Consider the following 17,094-nt stretch of genomic DNA (forward strand, 5'->3'; position numbering starts at 1 on the left):
TCATGGCAGGTGGGTTGGAACTAGATGATCTTAAGGTCCTTTCCAACCCTAACTATTCTATGATTCTATGATTCTATGAGTTAAGTGTCAAACTACCCCTATGAGGAATCCAGCGACCACTGTGTGTAAGGTGCTTTGTGAACTGTGCCAGCCCGCTGCCCTGTGGAGCACCTCAGCATTGCCTACATGACCCTGCAGATGGCTCCTGAAGTTAATGAAGCCTTTAAACAGAAACATGGCAGTTGCTGCTGCGTGTTGGGGTTAAATGGGGAGAAGGGATCTGCTGCTGCAGATTCTGTTTGTGCCTTTGCCACTGACTGATCCTAAACAGACTACACCACCGTGTTTTGTCTTCTGCCATATGTTTTCCAATAATGCCCACCCACCTGTCGGGGAAAGCACTGGGTGTCTGCAGGCATTGTTGGGAACACTCTGTGAAACATGCTAGAAAAACATGAAAGGTATTAATTTAGGTCTAAGATTACTAGAAGTCTGTTTGTTAAGGCTTTTTTCATACCTCTGTTTTTAGATTGCCAGTCTGGAATGCCAAGGCTGGGCCCTTCCTCAGTAGCAGGGGTCTCCTGATAATGGGGGACTTTATTGAGCCATTCCAGTTATATCACCTCAAATCTCTGCTTTTGAAAAATCTTAGCTTAAATCTTTTAATGAGATACTAAATAAAAATTCAGGCTTTAAAAGTGTATCTATGTGAGAAAACATCCCTCCTGCACAAGGCGAATAGATTTGGGGGATGTGAAAGTGTTTAAGACTCGGTACATGCCACGTCTGTGTAAACCTCCTGAGGTGGTACTAAAGCTGCGATTAACATGAAGTCCATGGCTGGATTTACCTGCTCAATTTACAACGGGTATATAAGCATTAAATACTCTGATAGTATTTTTCTTCTCTCCTGGGCTTGGAGTGAGCCATTAGCATCGGCATCCCTACAGTTGCAGTATTGGGGCTTGTTGTATTTCCAGGTATAATTTTGGATATCAAGCTATGCTCCTTACTGTCTCCCTTTCTCCCCCTTCTTTCCCCAGCCAGAGGAGCTTACCAATGCCCTGGAGATCAGCAACATAGTCTTCACAAGCCTCTTTGCCCTGGAGATGCTGTTGAAAGTCCTTGTTTATGGCCCTTTTGGCTACATTAAGAATCCGTACAACATCTTTGATGGGATCATCGTGGTGATTAGGTACAAACCTAGAGCTTTCTTTATGTGTGTTTCCCCTCTTTTGGCTGTTTAATTAAACAGAAAATAATGGAGAGTGGGCATAAATACCTTCTTGTGACATTTTATACTTCTCTGCTGTAAATTAATGCCCATAGACACCATTGCTAATACATATCTTGGGGTTATTTTATAGTCATTTTAGAGAGGCTCAAGCAGAAAACTACCAGTCTCAATGTCCTGATGGTATCCAAACGGTACAACCAGTGTCCGATTAATCGGCATTCTGTTTTTTGGCTTATGCAAAGGCTGTAATTGCCCCTGCAGCTGCAACCACTGATTTCAGGAGTGTTTTCGACACTCTAGTGGGGCTCTGCTCTTTGCAAGCCTGGATGGAGTCCAGTTTACCAGGGGCATTGGCAGTGCGTCTCTGCCCGCTTGCCATCCCTCTTCTCTCTGAATTTCATCCTCCCTCTGCTTCCTCTCCTATGTGGCTTTGTCTTCTCATCCTTCAGTGACCTTTTTTTCCTCCTCAGTGTGTGGGAGATCGTGGGCCAGCAAGGTGGGGGGCTCTCAGTCCTGCGGACCTTTCGGCTTATGCGAGTTTTGAAGCTGGTCCGCTTCATGCCAGCTCTCCAGCGCCAGCTCGTAGTCCTCATGAAGACCATGGACAATGTGGCCACCTTCTGCATGTTGCTGATGCTCTTCATCTTCATCTTTAGGTAAGCGCTTCTGATTCCTCATCCTGAGGATGCTCTGGGTTTTTATATAGGATCTCACAGCAAGGTGAGGAGATGTAAGAGTCAATATCAGGACGTGGCTGAGCTGAATGGTCCCAGAAACAGCATCGCTGGCCAGCGCTGGTGGTGGCTTGCTTGCCTAAATTCTCTTAACTCTGGCCAAATGAGACATCTGTCTTTGCAAGATGATTTACGAGGGAAGTCTTTCAGCTGGATGATTCGTTGACATCACCCCAAGGCAGCAGTCACATTACTTACAGCCTAGCAGAAAACCTGGGACTAAACATATTGGCAAGGAGAAGGCAATGTTCCTGAAATTAAGTCAGCCCTGGTGGTGCTTGTGCTCTTGCATGGCCTCTTCTTCTGAGAAGTGGAAATGTTAGAAATAGGCTTGGCATAACCCCGAGTTTTTGATTTTGGTCTAGATTTTGAGAAGATCCTGTCTCCTTGTCACAGCCAACTCTGATGTTCCAGCAACCCAGGCACTGGGAAGGCTGGGGAAAGCCAGTCTCTTCCATGGAAGAATGCCCCATCTCCCAGTGAGACACTTCACTCCAAACCCACCATTTTCAGCCTTGGTGCTCGGTAGAGCTATAAATAAATTGATTATTCAGGTTACTGGCTGAGAACAGGGGAAAGCAAATTATTCTTTAAGTATCAGTCTAAAATGAAAAGTACTCTGTTTTCTTGTCAAAATTGAGAAGCTGTTTCAGGTCCCTAGATATGTCTCATTCAGGCATTTCACAGAAACTCTTTTTTGTCTTCCTAATTCAATTGAATGATATTTTGCTGAAAATGTGTCATTGCAAAACAGAAAGTCAAAACATTTTGTTTAGAAAAATGTTGAAAGACCATGTTTTGACTTAAAAGAAAAAACAAAGCAGAATTAAAAGAAGGAGTGGGCATGCTTTTTGGTCGAAACTCTGAGAGGTTCTTCCCCATTCCAATTAACAAATTCACAACTGGTTTGCGTGACTTTTTGGTGTGTTTTTTAGTGAAAAAATGATTCATCTTGAAAAGGAAATAAAAGGAATTGCCCAGGTGGAATCAGGAGGCAGTCAGCCCTGCTGCATGGTTACTGGTTTGTACTGTGATCCTCTTGTTGAGCCTCTGCTTTCCCTCCTGTGCAGCATCCTGGGGATGCACCTCTTTGGCTGTAAGTTTGCTTCAGAGCGAGATGGAGACACACTGCCCGACAGGAAGAACTTTGACTCCTTGCTTTGGGCCATCGTCACAGTTTTCCAGGTACAAAATGGAAAATCATAGAATCAGCTAGGTTGGAAAAGATATTTAAGATCCTCAAGTCCAACTGTTCCCCAGAACTTCTACAACTCATGTGGTTTTTGGGGCTGCAAGGGTTTGGGTTGTTTTCCAAAGCATCTATGAGAGCTTAGTGAAGCTCCCTGCCATGGAAGGGAGAGGACCAAAACCCACGATTGCAGGAACTTGAGGGTTTCAGCCTGTTTTCCAGAATAAGTTGTAAAGCTCTTGAGGAGGGGCTGCTGAGGCAGGAGGCTCTTGTATTTGCAGGGCTGGGTGGGAGAAAGTAAGCGCAGAGGGTGGAGATGGAGAGGATGTGATAAGGGCCACTTGCAGTGATATTTCGACAAAGGACATCATCTGGTTTAAACCCATAATTGGTATGTGCAGTTTGCACAGTTACGCAGGGGAAATGGCACGCTCTCCTCCAGCATCTCCATTTTCCTCTTATCCTTCCTCTGCAGATTTTGACCCAGGAAGACTGGAACAAGGTCCTTTACAATGGAATGGCGTCAACCTCCTCCTGGGCCGCTCTCTATTTCATCGCTCTCATGACGTTTGGGAATTATGTTCTCTTTAACCTGCTGGTGGCCATCCTGGTAGAGGGTTTCCAGACAGAGGTAATGTCATCGCACTCGTGCCTTTGCTTTTTCTAAAGTTTCAGGGCCTCCAGATCCTGGAATTTGGTTTCTGAGATGGACAGCAATGTGCATCCAAGAGTGGCACATGAAAAAAGTGGGGGGAAATATTAAGTCTTCTTTCTATTCTTTTTTCCTTCTTAGCCACGGTGCAGTTTAACACAGCAAACCCTCTACAGGAAGGGCTTAAATGAAAAGCATTGTTAGCATTGATGCAGGAGTGGGAATTCAGCAGTGAGTCAGGCACTGCGGATGGGATCGCTGCTATGACAGTGTCTTTGAAACAGTTCTCACTGTGTTTGTCAGCCAGATTAAAAGCCCCTCCTGAAAACTTACGCAGACTGGTAAGAGATTAGTGACATGATTATCTTTTTTTGATGGTATGTGTTCATGGAGCTCTTCCTGTTCCCAGCCCTGCAATGCTCTGCACATTTTAAAGTACATGATTTCAGGTCTCTGCCATCTGCTTCACCGGGCTTCAAACTTCCATGAGACATCCCAGATTGCTGGAGGCTTTCATGGAAGGGCAGGGGGGCACTTAGGTTTGAACCTAACCTATTTTTCATCCTACTGCCTTCCCAACTGTCGAACTCGGAGTGAGTGAACATGTCCCATAGTCCCCATGGTGGGGGACATTAACACCCTGCCCAGGGTGTTGGAGAGGTAAATCTAACCTGAAACTGCTCACTGGGATCTGCTTGTACAGGCTGTGTTTTTACACACTGTCTCTGACGGTTATAAGCACTCTGGGGTGACTAAATATTATTTAAGATTTATGGCTTGTGTATGATAATATCCTCCCACCCTATGAAGATCTCTGCACAGAACTGTGTTTATTATTATTACTATTATTTTTGGAGCACAGTTTGGAGTTAATGGAGTCGTACTGGGAGACAGCAAGAAGAAATACTTCTTAGTTTTTGTATTGTCTCTCTCCATGTTGGTGCTTTTCTAATTGTCATTGTTGTAGCTGTTTCTGTCTGTAAATCCCCCCAGCATTTCAGCCGAAGGGAAGATCACCTCCAGGTCCTCCCAAATAGCACGATGTTCCCTTGCCCAAGTGAGAAGAGGTACAAAGCTCCTTGTCTGCTTGTGATGACGGCTTTGAAATAGAACCTTTGTTCAGTCTAGCAAATTGATTCTCTGAAGGTCGACAAAGTGGGAGATCACCTGCTGCACCCGCTTCATAGAGAAAAGCAGCCTTTAAATGCAGCAACCCCTCTTCCAACCCCTGGTCCTCAAGGGAGGCTGACACCTCTGGTCCTTGGCTCAGCCTGGTTTTTCCTGCTAGAGCATCCCATGCTCCCTCTCCGCCAGCCTGTTTCCCTCGGCAGCAATTTATCCCACGCTCGCTTTGCAGCCAGCTGGTGCCATGGCACATCTCCCTGTAAAGTCATGCCCTGGCTTAATGCACTGTGATTTAATTCCAATAACCATGCCCTTGAGGGTATGTCTTCTCTGGAGTCAGGGGAACCGTCTGCAGCACTCCTCAGGTTTGCCTTCATACGGTTTTTGCAGCAGGGCTGCCCCATCCCTGCCCCTGCTTCTCCTCTGCAGGTTTTCTGTGTAAGCTGTGAACGTGCTTGAAGTGCAGTGTAAATCAGGGAGTAACTTCTGATTCAGGGAAGCACTGAGACAGCCTGAAGGCAGGGATGCTTGTGCCAGTACCCAGAGGTGACTGAGGGGACCAGAATCCAGCGCAGCCTCCAAAGATCAAATCCTCTCTGGCCAGTTCTGCCCATCCATGGCAATATCTATGGACTTCAGTAGTTGTGACTCTGATTACAGTGCTATTTTTTACCTTGGGGTTTGATTGGTTTATCTTTTGGGATTATTTTAATAATAATCTTTCTTCCACATCCTTGTTACTCTGCGTTCTCCACGATCTTCCCATAAATTACAATGGGTTCAAGAGATCCCTTGGCTCAAGCGAAGTTTTCCGCAGCAAACAGGGACCAAATGTCTGCTGGAGGTCAGGAGCCAGGGCTGGCCTTGCTGGTTTATGTTAATTCAGCTTGGCTGGCATGTAGCCTTGCAAGCAGATCTCATCCTGGTTTTTGCTAGCCAGCACACAAAGGATCCCCTCCTAAGCAGAATTAATAGAGAGATCATCTCTTGCTGTAAACAAACCCCAGTGCCTCCCTCCTGTGATTGCACTTGACCCTTTTGAGTTGGGTTGTTGGGTGTTTTTTTCCATTCTCCTTCAGATTTCTGGGCTGAAACACAACCCCAGGGCTGCTGCCTTTATCTCCCTGGTCCTTGAGTGCCTTTCCTCAATCTGCAAGCACCTCGTTAATTTTAGTGCATGGCTTTGCAGCCCCAGTTGCTAGGCAGCAGATGTACATAAGCAGTTGAGAAACAAAAAGGACCTGTTCCAAACTTTAAATATGGAGCAGTATTTTTGCAGAGTTGAGTTTCTTTTTCTTTTCCTTTCTATTTGGTCACCTGCTTCTCTCTAGCAAGAGGCACACAGAGGACTTTGTGTGATTATTTTTGACTGTGTGTTCTCCGATTTAACTGGAGTCTGGCGGTGGTGTGGGAAGGTGAGCAGGGGACTCCGTTTGATCGAGCTGCTAATTTGAGATTGCTGCCTGACCTCTCGGGTCCCTGCCCAGGGGACTCCTCTCTGAAGTAAAGAATGACTCCTCTTTGTCAGGCATAAAGCTCCTTTTCCGAGGTACTTTCTAACAATACTATCTCCAAAGTGTATTCTTCCGTTGGTAATCCTCCCAGTTTTGTATCCCTTTGTCCCTGGCCATCCTCACTTGTGGGTTTTTTCCTCCCCCTCCTTCGTGCCCTCTCCCTCTTTAGTACTACAGGTCCTCCAGCCCCTCTATCCTTTCCTCTGCAGAACATTACCTTCTCTCTGGATGTAGCATCTTTGGATAAAGATGGACTTTGACTTCTTCCAGACTTCAACAGTCCCTTCTCCCACAGCAGGGATTTTGGATGATGTTTTTCTTGCATCCCTTACCTTCTGCCTTTCTATTGGTTTCAGTGGGATTTTCCTTGTGAAGGAAAAGTCTTTCCGTGTTTTCCAATGCCTTTTCCGTGTCTCTCTCTGTTACAACCAAAGACTTTAATTTAAGTGTTTGTCACCAGCAAGTCACCATTGCCTAAACATCCAGACCCCAAAGTTGATCGGTCTTTCTTAAAGACCCAACCTAGAATGGGATGAGTTTTGCATCCTGTGTGGCAACCAGAGGAAAGACCTATTGCCCTGTGGGCAAGAAATTAAGCTGGTGGGACAACCTGTGCCCCCCTGCAGTGTGTAACCTGCTGAAGCATGCTAAGGAGCACTGGGAGAGCCACCCCGAGGAAGGGGAAACACAATGAGGTGAAAAATGGCCTGTGCTTCCCAAGTGGGTAGAGAGGGACTGACTTCTGGTGCTGTGAAGAGCTGCTGGGGCCACTTGTGCAGCAAAGCCCCCTAGGACGGGGCTGTGTCCCCTTGTCTATTGTTCTCTGCCACGTTTGGCCACCCCACTGATTTAAATGGGTGTCTCCACTAGTGGGGCTGAGGAGGAATCTGAACTCGCAGCAGATTCTGGTGGCTTTCCTTAAATGAGGTATTTCACCTGACAGTAAGAGGACTAATGTTGTGTTAATCAAACATTCATTAAAAGCCTCCACTGCCGTTTAATGAAGGTGTCATAAATAAAGATCCCATTATGCAGCTGCAAAAAAAAAAAAAAAAAAAGAATTAGAAAAAAAATCATGTTTTCAATAATTAGCTGGTGTTTCATTAGCACAATTATCACTTAGGAGATGAAGAAAGCTCTGTTTGAAACACTTAATTTAAAGGTAAGGCTGGTCCCTTCGAATGGCTTCACTCCACCTGAGATCTTCCAGCCCTTCCCTGCACCGAGCGGAGTGGATGCCCCAGCCTGGCTCTCCATCGCAGCCACGTGCTGCCTCTCTCCCTTTCCCCTCTTCTTTCCTTCCTTTTCTCATGTGTTTTTTGACTCCCCATTCAGTCCTACTGTTGAAACTGTGACAATTGAACCCCCCCTTCCCCTTCCTCCCCCTTTCCTCCCCCCATTTCTCCTTCAGGAGATCTCCAAGCGAGAAGACGCGAGTGGGCAGTTAAGCTGTATTCAGCTGCCTGTCGACTCGTCGGGGGTATGTACACACAGCACATCCCACCACCCACCGTGGTTGTCTCTCTCGTGGTGCCTGGTCACATGCCGTGGTGCTGTTCTCATTGTAGTAGCTGTCATTCTTTTGGGGTTTGTTTGGGTGTTTTGGGGGTGGTTTTGGTTTCCTTTTTGTCGTCCTCATTTTCAAGTCAGCCCTGATTTTAAGTCCCTTCCTTCTTTGGGGAGCCAGGTAAATTAAGGTGGGTGCTTTGGGGTGGCTTCAACCCCTGCTCTCACTGACCCCTTTCCCGATGCCTGCCCTGGGGAAGGTTCCCCATGGGGCTGTCACAACACAGTCCCATCCCAGGGACCTCCCTGGGGATGTGGATGTGATGCTGAAGCACTCCCTCCATCACACAGGCAGAGGAGGGTGCCTGGGAGTGAAGGGACTTGGAATCAAGCCTGTTTGTGGACACGTGTGTGTGAGAGCCCTGTGCTCAGCAGGACAGGGTTGGATAGTGGCAGCGTGTCCCAGAAAGGCTGGCTGGGATGTTGGGATTGCCAGCGAGATGCTGCACTACAGCACGGGTCAGGATGTGACATGGTCCCATTCAGGTCTGAGGAAGCTGTGGATCTCTGAAGTGCTGCACACCCCAAACCTTACTTTTCTGCCACCCTCACCTTTCTCTTTACCACTCCCTTCCCTGTCTGTCCTTTCCAAGAAGTCTGGCTTTTCCCTCAGAACAAAAGCCCTTTCCCATCGTATCACAGTGTGTCAGTCCCCTTCGGTACAGGCTGGTTTAGCCATTGCACCATCTGGTCCATCTGGACGTACCCTCGTTTCCCAAAAGGATTTTAACTCCCTCTTCTCTCATAACCCCTTTTCTATCCAGAAAGGCAAACTGGGAGTGCAAGACCAGGTAACGGGCAGCAGCCCCGGCTGCACAATGCTTGCCTGCACCATACTGAGTCTGGCACGTGGTGTTTTGGAGGGGATGCTTTCTGCCCTCCAGACGTGGGGTTTGGTGCTGGGGAAGGGGGTGGGAAGTCCCAGCGTAGCTCTGCTTTTCCATCTCGGCACGCATCATGCACCCTAAAACTTTCCTTTAGACTGTTAAAGAACACTCCAGGAATACAAATCCCATAAAATTCTTCCCGTTATTTATTCCTTTTTAATAACCCATTAGGGAGAATGAGTAATTCCTGGCAGGCCCACTGATGGGCTGAGCTGGGAGCCTCCACAGGGAGAGTACCTGGAGCCAGCTGGAGCCCCTGTCATACGGAGACATGGGTTTGACTCCAGCGAAGTTCAGGCCAGCCTGACTTTACTGCTCCCCCTTGCAAGGTGCATTCCTGACCTTCCCAGTCTGTGTCTTGCAGGATGAGCTTCGCTGAATAGCACAGAAGTCCTGGATCCCCAGGAGGGGAAGTTTTGAGCCAATACTTCACATCTATTTTGCCTTAAAAACATGTGCCTGAGAGTGTTCAGTCTGCCTGGAATAAAAATCCCTTTAACTGTTTAGTGACCCCGTTGGGAGTATTAGGGCTCATCCCTCTGGGGTTTTGCTTAACGGAGGCACAGGGCACTGGACCTTGTGTCAGGTGCCATCTCTTCTTCCCATCCCATATTGGGGCCCTTCTGGGTTTTTACAACCAACAGGTACCCGAGCACCAAACCTCCGCAGTGCTGGCCAGGGCTCCTGGGGATGCAGCTTAGTGTTGATGGGGTTTTCTGGGGCTCCTGGTCTCTCCCAGCTGAAGTGAGGATCTGCTTGGCTTCTTTCATCCCAGCATCCTCCCTCCCTTCCCACCTCTCCTCCATCACGACGGGGCTTGGTGCCCTTTGCCAGAGCAGTGGTTTCAGCCTTGAATCCTCCTTTTTTGGATGGGTATCGTTCTGGCGAGCACCATTGCCCGTCAGGTGCCTCCTGACTATACCACACCCTAAGCACCTTTCTGCAGTGCCAATGGACAGAACCAGTGGGGTACACACGGACACCCCTAATAGAGTCTGTGCCTCAGAGCCCAGGCATCACACTGTGAGCAATGGTAAACCTCTTCTCTCCCTTCCCGAGGATGGGCGCACATCAGAGCAGGCAGCTCTCACTCAACCCCGATGTCTGAAATGCTGCAGAGGAATCTAAATCCCCAAAATGGCACAGTGTAAATCCCCAAAGCTTCTGCTTCTGTTGTGTGACGCAGCTGGGAGGGAAGTGGCCACTCATGGCAGTCATCATCAGGTTCTGTGCTGGTGGGGCATCCATTGACACATCCCCATGGGGAACTCAGGATCCTTTGTGTCCTTACTGAACCCTGCGTTGCTTCAGTGAAGCATCACTAGAAAGAGCCACACTCAGGGAGTTTTAAGCCATGGTGTATAAATTATGAGAGATGAGAAGGGTCAACTTTTGCCCCAAAATTGCTCATCAGATATCTGTCTTTCCCAAATATCTGCCCAGTATGCAATTCCAGCAGCAAAAATTCAGCAGTGGTTTGTGTTTTTTCCTGATCCCCTTTGGAGCCAGAAGCAGTCTGTCTTCCTGGTAGGAGGTTAATTAGTCTGTGGTATAAATATGTGCATGCGTCATTTTGTGAAAGGTGATGTTGCATCGTGGTACGAAATTCAGTGGATCCGTAGGTGTGGTGTTGGAGAAGGGAGCATCCGGTTTTTCAGAGGGGTGTCCATGCATGATAACCCATCACCCTCCTTCCTGAAGCCCTTCTGTTTTGCTCCAGGGTGATGCTTCCAAGTCTGATTCAGAGGGGGATCTCTATCACCGCAGCCTGGAAGAGGAGGGAGGACTTAAGAAAAACTTGTCAAATCCAGCCTGTGAGTAACAACCCCAGGAGGGCAGGCCCTTCCACAGAGACCTTGCTTTGCTGGGAAAACAATGTGTCCCAAAGGAAAAGGCCCTCCTAGAGAGAATGGTGTAGTCCAAGCTGTGGCGTGCTTGATGTTGCAGCAGGCTTGCAGCGTGGGGTGGGATTGTGGGATGCAGACAGAGAAACATGGTGGTATTTGGGTTGCAATAGACCCGCTGAACCCGAGGTCTGGGCATTCAGGATGTCTCTGCAGAGGCATAAGTGAAGGAATCACAAGGAAGGAGGATGGAGGGAGTGGGCATGGGCAAGCAGGATCCCAGGGATGGAGCTGGTGGGTGTTGGTTGGAGGGTTGGGTCAGCAGGTGACAGTCTCCTCTCCCTTTGGCACCCAGTCCCATTGGCACCTTATCCCATTCCTGATTTATCTCCCCCTGCCAGGCTGAAAGATGGGCTCCCAGCTCTCCAGAAGGGCTTTTTATCCCCATCCTCCTGACCTGGAGTAGAGCCCTCTCTGTGCAGCTGCTTTGCCAGCCTGATAGCAGGTTGTAGATGTTCCCTTTGAGGTACAACACCTAAAACACACTTGTGTCTTCCAGTGATGGCCCTGAGCGACTACCCAGAGCTGAAGAAGAGCCTGACCCCACCACTCATCATACACACTGCTGCCACACCGATGCCCATGCCCAAGAGTGCCATGTTCGGAGACACAGCACAGGGCTATGAGTCCCGCCGGGCCAGCGGCGTCTCCATGGATCCTGCTGCCTATGAGCTTAAGTCCCCGGTACTCCCATCGCCTCCTCTTGTGGATGCTCCACATGTCCATTGGGCTTGTGGGGCTGTCTGTCCACCCATCCACCCGCCCCAGCTGGAGCAGCAGCACAGGGCGGGTGGCACGGGGCTGATGCTCTCCCTTGTCCTTCCCGCAGCCCAGCACCCGCAGCTCCCCGCACAGCCCCTGGCGCGCCAGCAGCAGCTGGAACAGCCGCCGCTCCAGCTGGAACAGCATCGGCAGAGCCCCCAGCCTCAAGCGCCGAGGGCAGAGCAGCGAGCGCAGGTCCCTTCTCTCCGGGGAAGGGAAGGAGAGCTCGGAGGAAGGGGAGAGCTCAGATGAGGAGCACTCCAGCCGGGCCGGCAGCTTCAATGGCTCTTTACCTCATCGCATGGAGTCACTGGAAACAAAAGGCTCCTTTGACCTCCAGGATACGCTGCAGGTGCCTTCCCTGTACCGGACCAGCAGCATGCACAGCAGCCGAACCTCCACCTCCGAGCACCAGGACTGCAACGGGAAGACCTCTCCAGGTCTGCTGCTGCACCAGCTCCACCTGGATGACCCCCGACAAGACTGTGATGACGGCGATGATGAAGGCAACATGGTAAGGCAATGCCAACCACTTATTTTGGTCTTTTTTCCTTGTCAAAGTGATGCTTGTACCTGTCTCAGGAGGGCATGAGTGGGTGCAAAGCAATGACCTGTGCAAGGACTAGGTCTCACCATCACCACCAGACCAAAACGAGTGACACAGAAGAACACCAGAGGGTCTCTGTGCTGTGAATGCCATCAGAAATGCAGTTGGCATCATATTAAGTGTTTCAGTGCAGTATTAACTGATTCATGATGGAGAGGTCAGAACAAAACTCCTCAGGTTCTACTAAAGGATACAGAGCAAAGGCTATCTCTTGGAAGCATACGCTCTTCTGGTTTTCTTTTTTCATTAAGAAAAACCCAAACCAAGTAATTTTCTCTGCTCTCCAACCATTATTCTGCTTTCTGCCCTCACACAGAGCAGCAGACAATTTCTGTTGACATCCACAGGCAAGAAAAGGGCAGGGTTCAAGACTTTGCATTAATTTCCATATGAAAAAGGCATTAGGCCAATAAGTGTGTGTCTTCCAGGGGCTGAAAAATGCCATTTAGGAAATACTAACTGACAGGGCTGCAAGCACAGGGAAGGGACAAGGGTCCTCGGCTCTTATTCCATGTGGATGCTTGTATATTAAGGGAATAAGAGGCAAAAAGGGCTGCTTTTCCAATGTTTTTTGCATGGCTGGGTGAGAGGGGCTTGAGCTGGGCAGCAGAATGCCCACAGTTCTGTCTGTCACACGTGTGTTGGGATGTCCTTGGGATGGTTTTGGGATGTTTCCTGCTCTTCCCAGGTTACCTCTTTGATTCACTTTACGTTGTTCCCTGACTTAAAAATCTGATGGTCTGATGTGATATCCCCAGGGGTGACTGTGTTTCTGTTGGTGAAGCGGATGGCTTTTGGGTAGAGCCAAGTGATGGTGACCAGGGCAGTACTGAGATCAGGAAAGCTGCTGCTTGTGGATATGATTTTACTGTATTTCATGGAGTTTGTTGAATGAAAATGGAATTTGGAGCATGTGAAGCGGTGTGAAAGGCAGAGGTGACTCCAGAGAAGGAGCACGGGGAGGAGGAGGGTTAGTACTGGCAGGATGGAGTCACTCAGCCATGAACTGCCTTTAAAAAAAGCTATTATCCCATTATGTCTCCAGCATGGATCCTCAGCCTGGGATTTTTACTCATTGTCTTAACCTGATTTTTAACCTCCATAAAATAAATTGACTTTTTAAGAAAAGGAGCAGTAATTATTTTTGGGAAAGCACAATTAAAAGTGATCAAGAGCCCATGCTCTTTATTGCTGACTAGGGATTTCATTTCCATGCTTCAACATCTCCTTTTTCCAGCTCATCTGATCCAAACGTCCCACAGGTTCCTTCTTATTCCCCACAAGCTCAGAGTCCAGCAGCCTCCCTTGCACTGGCCATGGTGTGATGGGACATGTCCCTTCTCTCCTGTCCCACGAGGCAGTGCTGGCAATAGGCTGTTGAATGAGATGCATGTGTTTAATCTTTATTATAACAGCTGCTTTTAATTTAAACCAAACATTGCCTTCTGTGTACCAAGGTCTGGCCATTTAGGGTTAGACCAAAGGTCCCCCAGTCCTCTCCCATGGGGTGGCCAGAAGCAAATGCCTAGGGAAAAATAGGCAAAAGAGAGTAAATAAATTGTGCCCTAGCCCATGGTATAAGCCACAACTGGGACATCCACAGCTGGCTGGTGCTTTTCCCTACATGCCAACATATGTCTTCACTATAAATCACTAAACCAGATGGATAGGAAAATATTGCTTAGATTAGCAAAATGAGCCCCCAGGTTGTGGAGCTTCCCTTTGTGATTCTCTCCTGACGTTTCGGGGGATGCTTTTCCCCTAAATTAGCCTTGACAAAGTCAGGGGGAAAAAGTAATTATTTTTTAAATAGAAAAAAATAAAATTCAGAACTCCCCCACCAACAAAAGAAGAAAAGAACTCGACTGTTATTCAGATCAAAGTAATCCTAAATATGCCCTTCTGCAACAAAGCTTCACATCTCTCCTTACTGCCTGGTTTTGATTGCCTCTGCGTAGAAATGAAAGGAAGGGCAAAGGCTTCGTTTGGATCTCCCAGGCTCTTGTTATATTAGTGCTGCTCTGCTGCCTTCTATGAGTTTATTCTGAATTTACATCCATCTGAGCAGCCAGAATCAGGCCCCAGAAGTATAAAATCAGGGGACCAAAATGTGCTTTTCATTGCCTGAACGCAGATAGAGCGAGCAATCTGCAGCCTGGTGGGGTTCACGTGGCTGGGACCGAGATCAGGGATCTGCTGCAAGGTCTTTGTTGTTCACATCTGCTGGATTTTTGATCCTTTTGGGTGCTTTTCTACCTAAATTGTGGAGTGCTCAGAGCAGAAAGTGAAGGAAATATTGAATCTGCAACCAAATGTGTTCCCTCCTCCCTAAAACCTAATTGCACATTGCAGTTGCAGCTCCTTTCCCCTTTGCCTGTTTCTGTGGCATGCAGTCCAGCCACATCCTAAACCCTCTCCTCCTGCCCCTGCTTTGTATTTAATATTAAATAATCAGGTCCCGAGTGCCTGTTTGCAGCTTCCAGCTTGCCTGGAGGTCTGTTGCCACTCACAGAGCATTTTTCAGCAGTTCCCCCCTATTCCTTATAATAAATCTTTTATAAATCTAAGCCTTTCCCTTTACTCTGAGGAGTGCATCAGTCATCTTTTAATGTCAACTGCCTTTCATCCTGCCCTCAGAAGTACATTAATATCTGAAAGTCCTAGGGAAAAAAAGAGCTATTTATCAGCAGCTCTCCTTGGTGTGGGATCAGAGGGCCCTGTTAGCACACTGCCAGGTGAAGGCAGCACTGCTGCTGCCTGTTAGCCCCTGCCTGCATGCAGTGGGGGGAGTTTGGGTGGTCTTACCCAGGGAGATTTTGTCTACGTTCCAACAGCTGAATTAAAGAGTAGTTTCTATCTCCCCCCACATCTTTATTCATCATGTCCAGGTGTGTTTTATGAACAAACAGATATGATTTAAACTACACAATTGATAGATCACTTTGAACATAATGCAGGCTTAAGCAGCAATCAGCCTGATTGTAAGCAGTCGATGCATGCCTGGACCTAGTGGAGAAAGCATTTGATGGGACTTAGGCTGGAAATGCTCAGGTTTTATTTCACAAATATCTTACATTTGGCTCAGATTAACTGAACTGTGTTGTTCCACTGGTGGGAATCTGGAATAATTCTTTTGCCTGTAGATTTCTGTGGATGTACTTGACCCCATACAGAGCAGCCAGGCTGCACCCTGGCTGAGCCGGCCCCTGCCAAACCCTTGTGCTTGCCCTCACTCTACCACGTTGAATAGAGAGACATGATGGAAGATCACTTTTTGCCTTTGTTATCTGATTTAGCCCATGAACTGCAAGCTGCAACAATTAGCCAAACCCCAAAATATCTTTGGCATTAGAATTGGACAAAAGGAATATAAAGAAGCATTCTGTGCTGCTGACGCATTACCATTCACTACAAATCCCCATGATAAATACCAGAACTGCTTTGAATAATAGATACTTCTGGAAACCTTCCAACTTGCAAAATGAATTGGACTGAGTTGCAGCTATTACTCCATGTCCAGAGGCAGGGGTAGCAATCACTGTCCTCACCACAACTTTGAGCAGACACCTGATCTTTACCCATTTATTTACCTTTGTTAAATCTATGGATAATTAAACTAACTAGGCTGCTTGAAGGGATAACACAACCCCAAGGATGCATGCTCTTTTAAATACAGCTTAGAGAGAAGGGAGCAGTTCTGACTCCTTGTCTGGAGTTGGAAAAGTGATGTGAAAACAGCGAAGATGTGGCCAAAACCTACTGGTGTGCTGTGGCATAGAAGCGGGAAGGGAAGGACAGGCAGCTAAAGGAGAGAGATAGGAAGTTCTCACCTTTTATTGTTGTTCAAAGTTCTCTTGTTATTTTCACAAGGTGGTTTTAATTTTCTGAAGGGTTCAGGTTGTCACCAAGTGTTTTCATTAAAATGGACACTACAGTAGTTATTACCCATTGCTAATGAGACCCCTGGCTGAGTGCGTAGAGGAACAGAAAGCGCTTCCCCCATTCCACTCAATTACCCTAACAAATCCCATTTTTACAGTCCAGAGTACCTCCAATTGCTAACAGTTTGGCTCCAAACAAATCCCTGCTCCCTGTTTCCAGGGTGAGATAAATACAAGTGCCTCAGCCCCGGGGTTCTGGTGCTCCTGGGCTGTGAGTGATGATTCCTGCACTGTGCTTCATACTCATATCTCTGAGCATCTGCAGAAGAAAGCTTCAGAGAGCCTGTGCAGCCACATTCCCATGTGTGTGCCAGTACAAGCCCAGGGGGCAGCAGAGAAATAAGGGTAATGAAAGAGCAGGGATTTGGTTTTATTTGTCTGTGAATCCAAAGCACTGTGGTGGACACTGCAAACACCAGTCTGTGGATTTATCTTCTAGTGCTTTGATTTGGAAGGGCTGGGAAAGCCCTGGTGTGGTGAGCGAGGTGTTGTCCATGCAGAAGGCGCTAGTGCTGTGGTGTCAATTGGATTAGAGATCTTGACCTCCCCTTCGAGACCTATGGATGAGAAGGTGACAAACCTAATCCAGAGGCTGTTGCAGCTGGGATGAGGCTTCCCCTCAGCATCCAATTTTTGATGTCTTCAGATGACCTGTTGGCTAAAGCTTTTACAATGTGCCCTCTTGACCTTAAATAACCTTACAGACAATCTAAAGCGTAAGTCTGTGCGGCTGAGGATGCGCTGTGGTTTCAAGTAGGAATTAATTTGCAGGAGTCGGATGGCCTGTGTTCATGCAGAAGGTCAGCCTGGCCACAGCGTTCCCTTCTGGCTTTATAATCTCCCATCTAATCTGTTCATGCTGAATGAGAGGCAGATGCTCACCATTGTGTTCCTGGACCAAAACTCAGGTCCCAAGTGATTTCTTCAGCTTTCCAGTGGTGCAGGGACATAGGGTTTGGCCCAGGAAGCAGCAGGA

At 47.8% G+C, this 17,094-nt stretch overlaps 1 protein-coding gene across 1 annotated transcript in view; it reads left to right on the forward strand.

The window, feature by feature from the left end:
• Positions 1 to 17,094, forward strand: part of CACNA1G (calcium channel, voltage-dependent, T type, alpha 1G subunit) — a 96,090-nt gene that overhangs the window by 30,202 nt on the left and 48,794 nt on the right. The window contains exons 11-18 of the mRNA XM_010015073.1: positions 1,044 to 1,195; positions 1,708 to 1,893; positions 3,042 to 3,156; positions 3,636 to 3,791; positions 8,782 to 8,808; positions 10,625 to 10,718; positions 11,308 to 11,492; positions 11,638 to 12,084. Coding sequence (XP_010013375.1) covers positions 1,044 to 1,195; positions 1,708 to 1,893; positions 3,042 to 3,156; positions 3,636 to 3,791; positions 8,782 to 8,808; positions 10,625 to 10,718; positions 11,308 to 11,492; positions 11,638 to 12,084 — 1,362 coding nt within the window. The remainder of the gene's footprint in view (positions 1 to 1,043; positions 1,196 to 1,707; positions 1,894 to 3,041; positions 3,157 to 3,635; positions 3,792 to 8,781; positions 8,809 to 10,624; positions 10,719 to 11,307; positions 11,493 to 11,637; positions 12,085 to 17,094) is intronic.

The sequence above is a fragment of the Nestor notabilis genome, unplaced genomic scaffold, assembly GCF_000696875.1.
Source record: "Nestor notabilis isolate BGI_N333 unplaced genomic scaffold, ASM69687v1 scaffold2385, whole genome shotgun sequence".
NCBI classification, from domain to species: Eukaryota; Metazoa; Chordata; class Aves; order Psittaciformes; family Psittacidae; genus Nestor; species Nestor notabilis.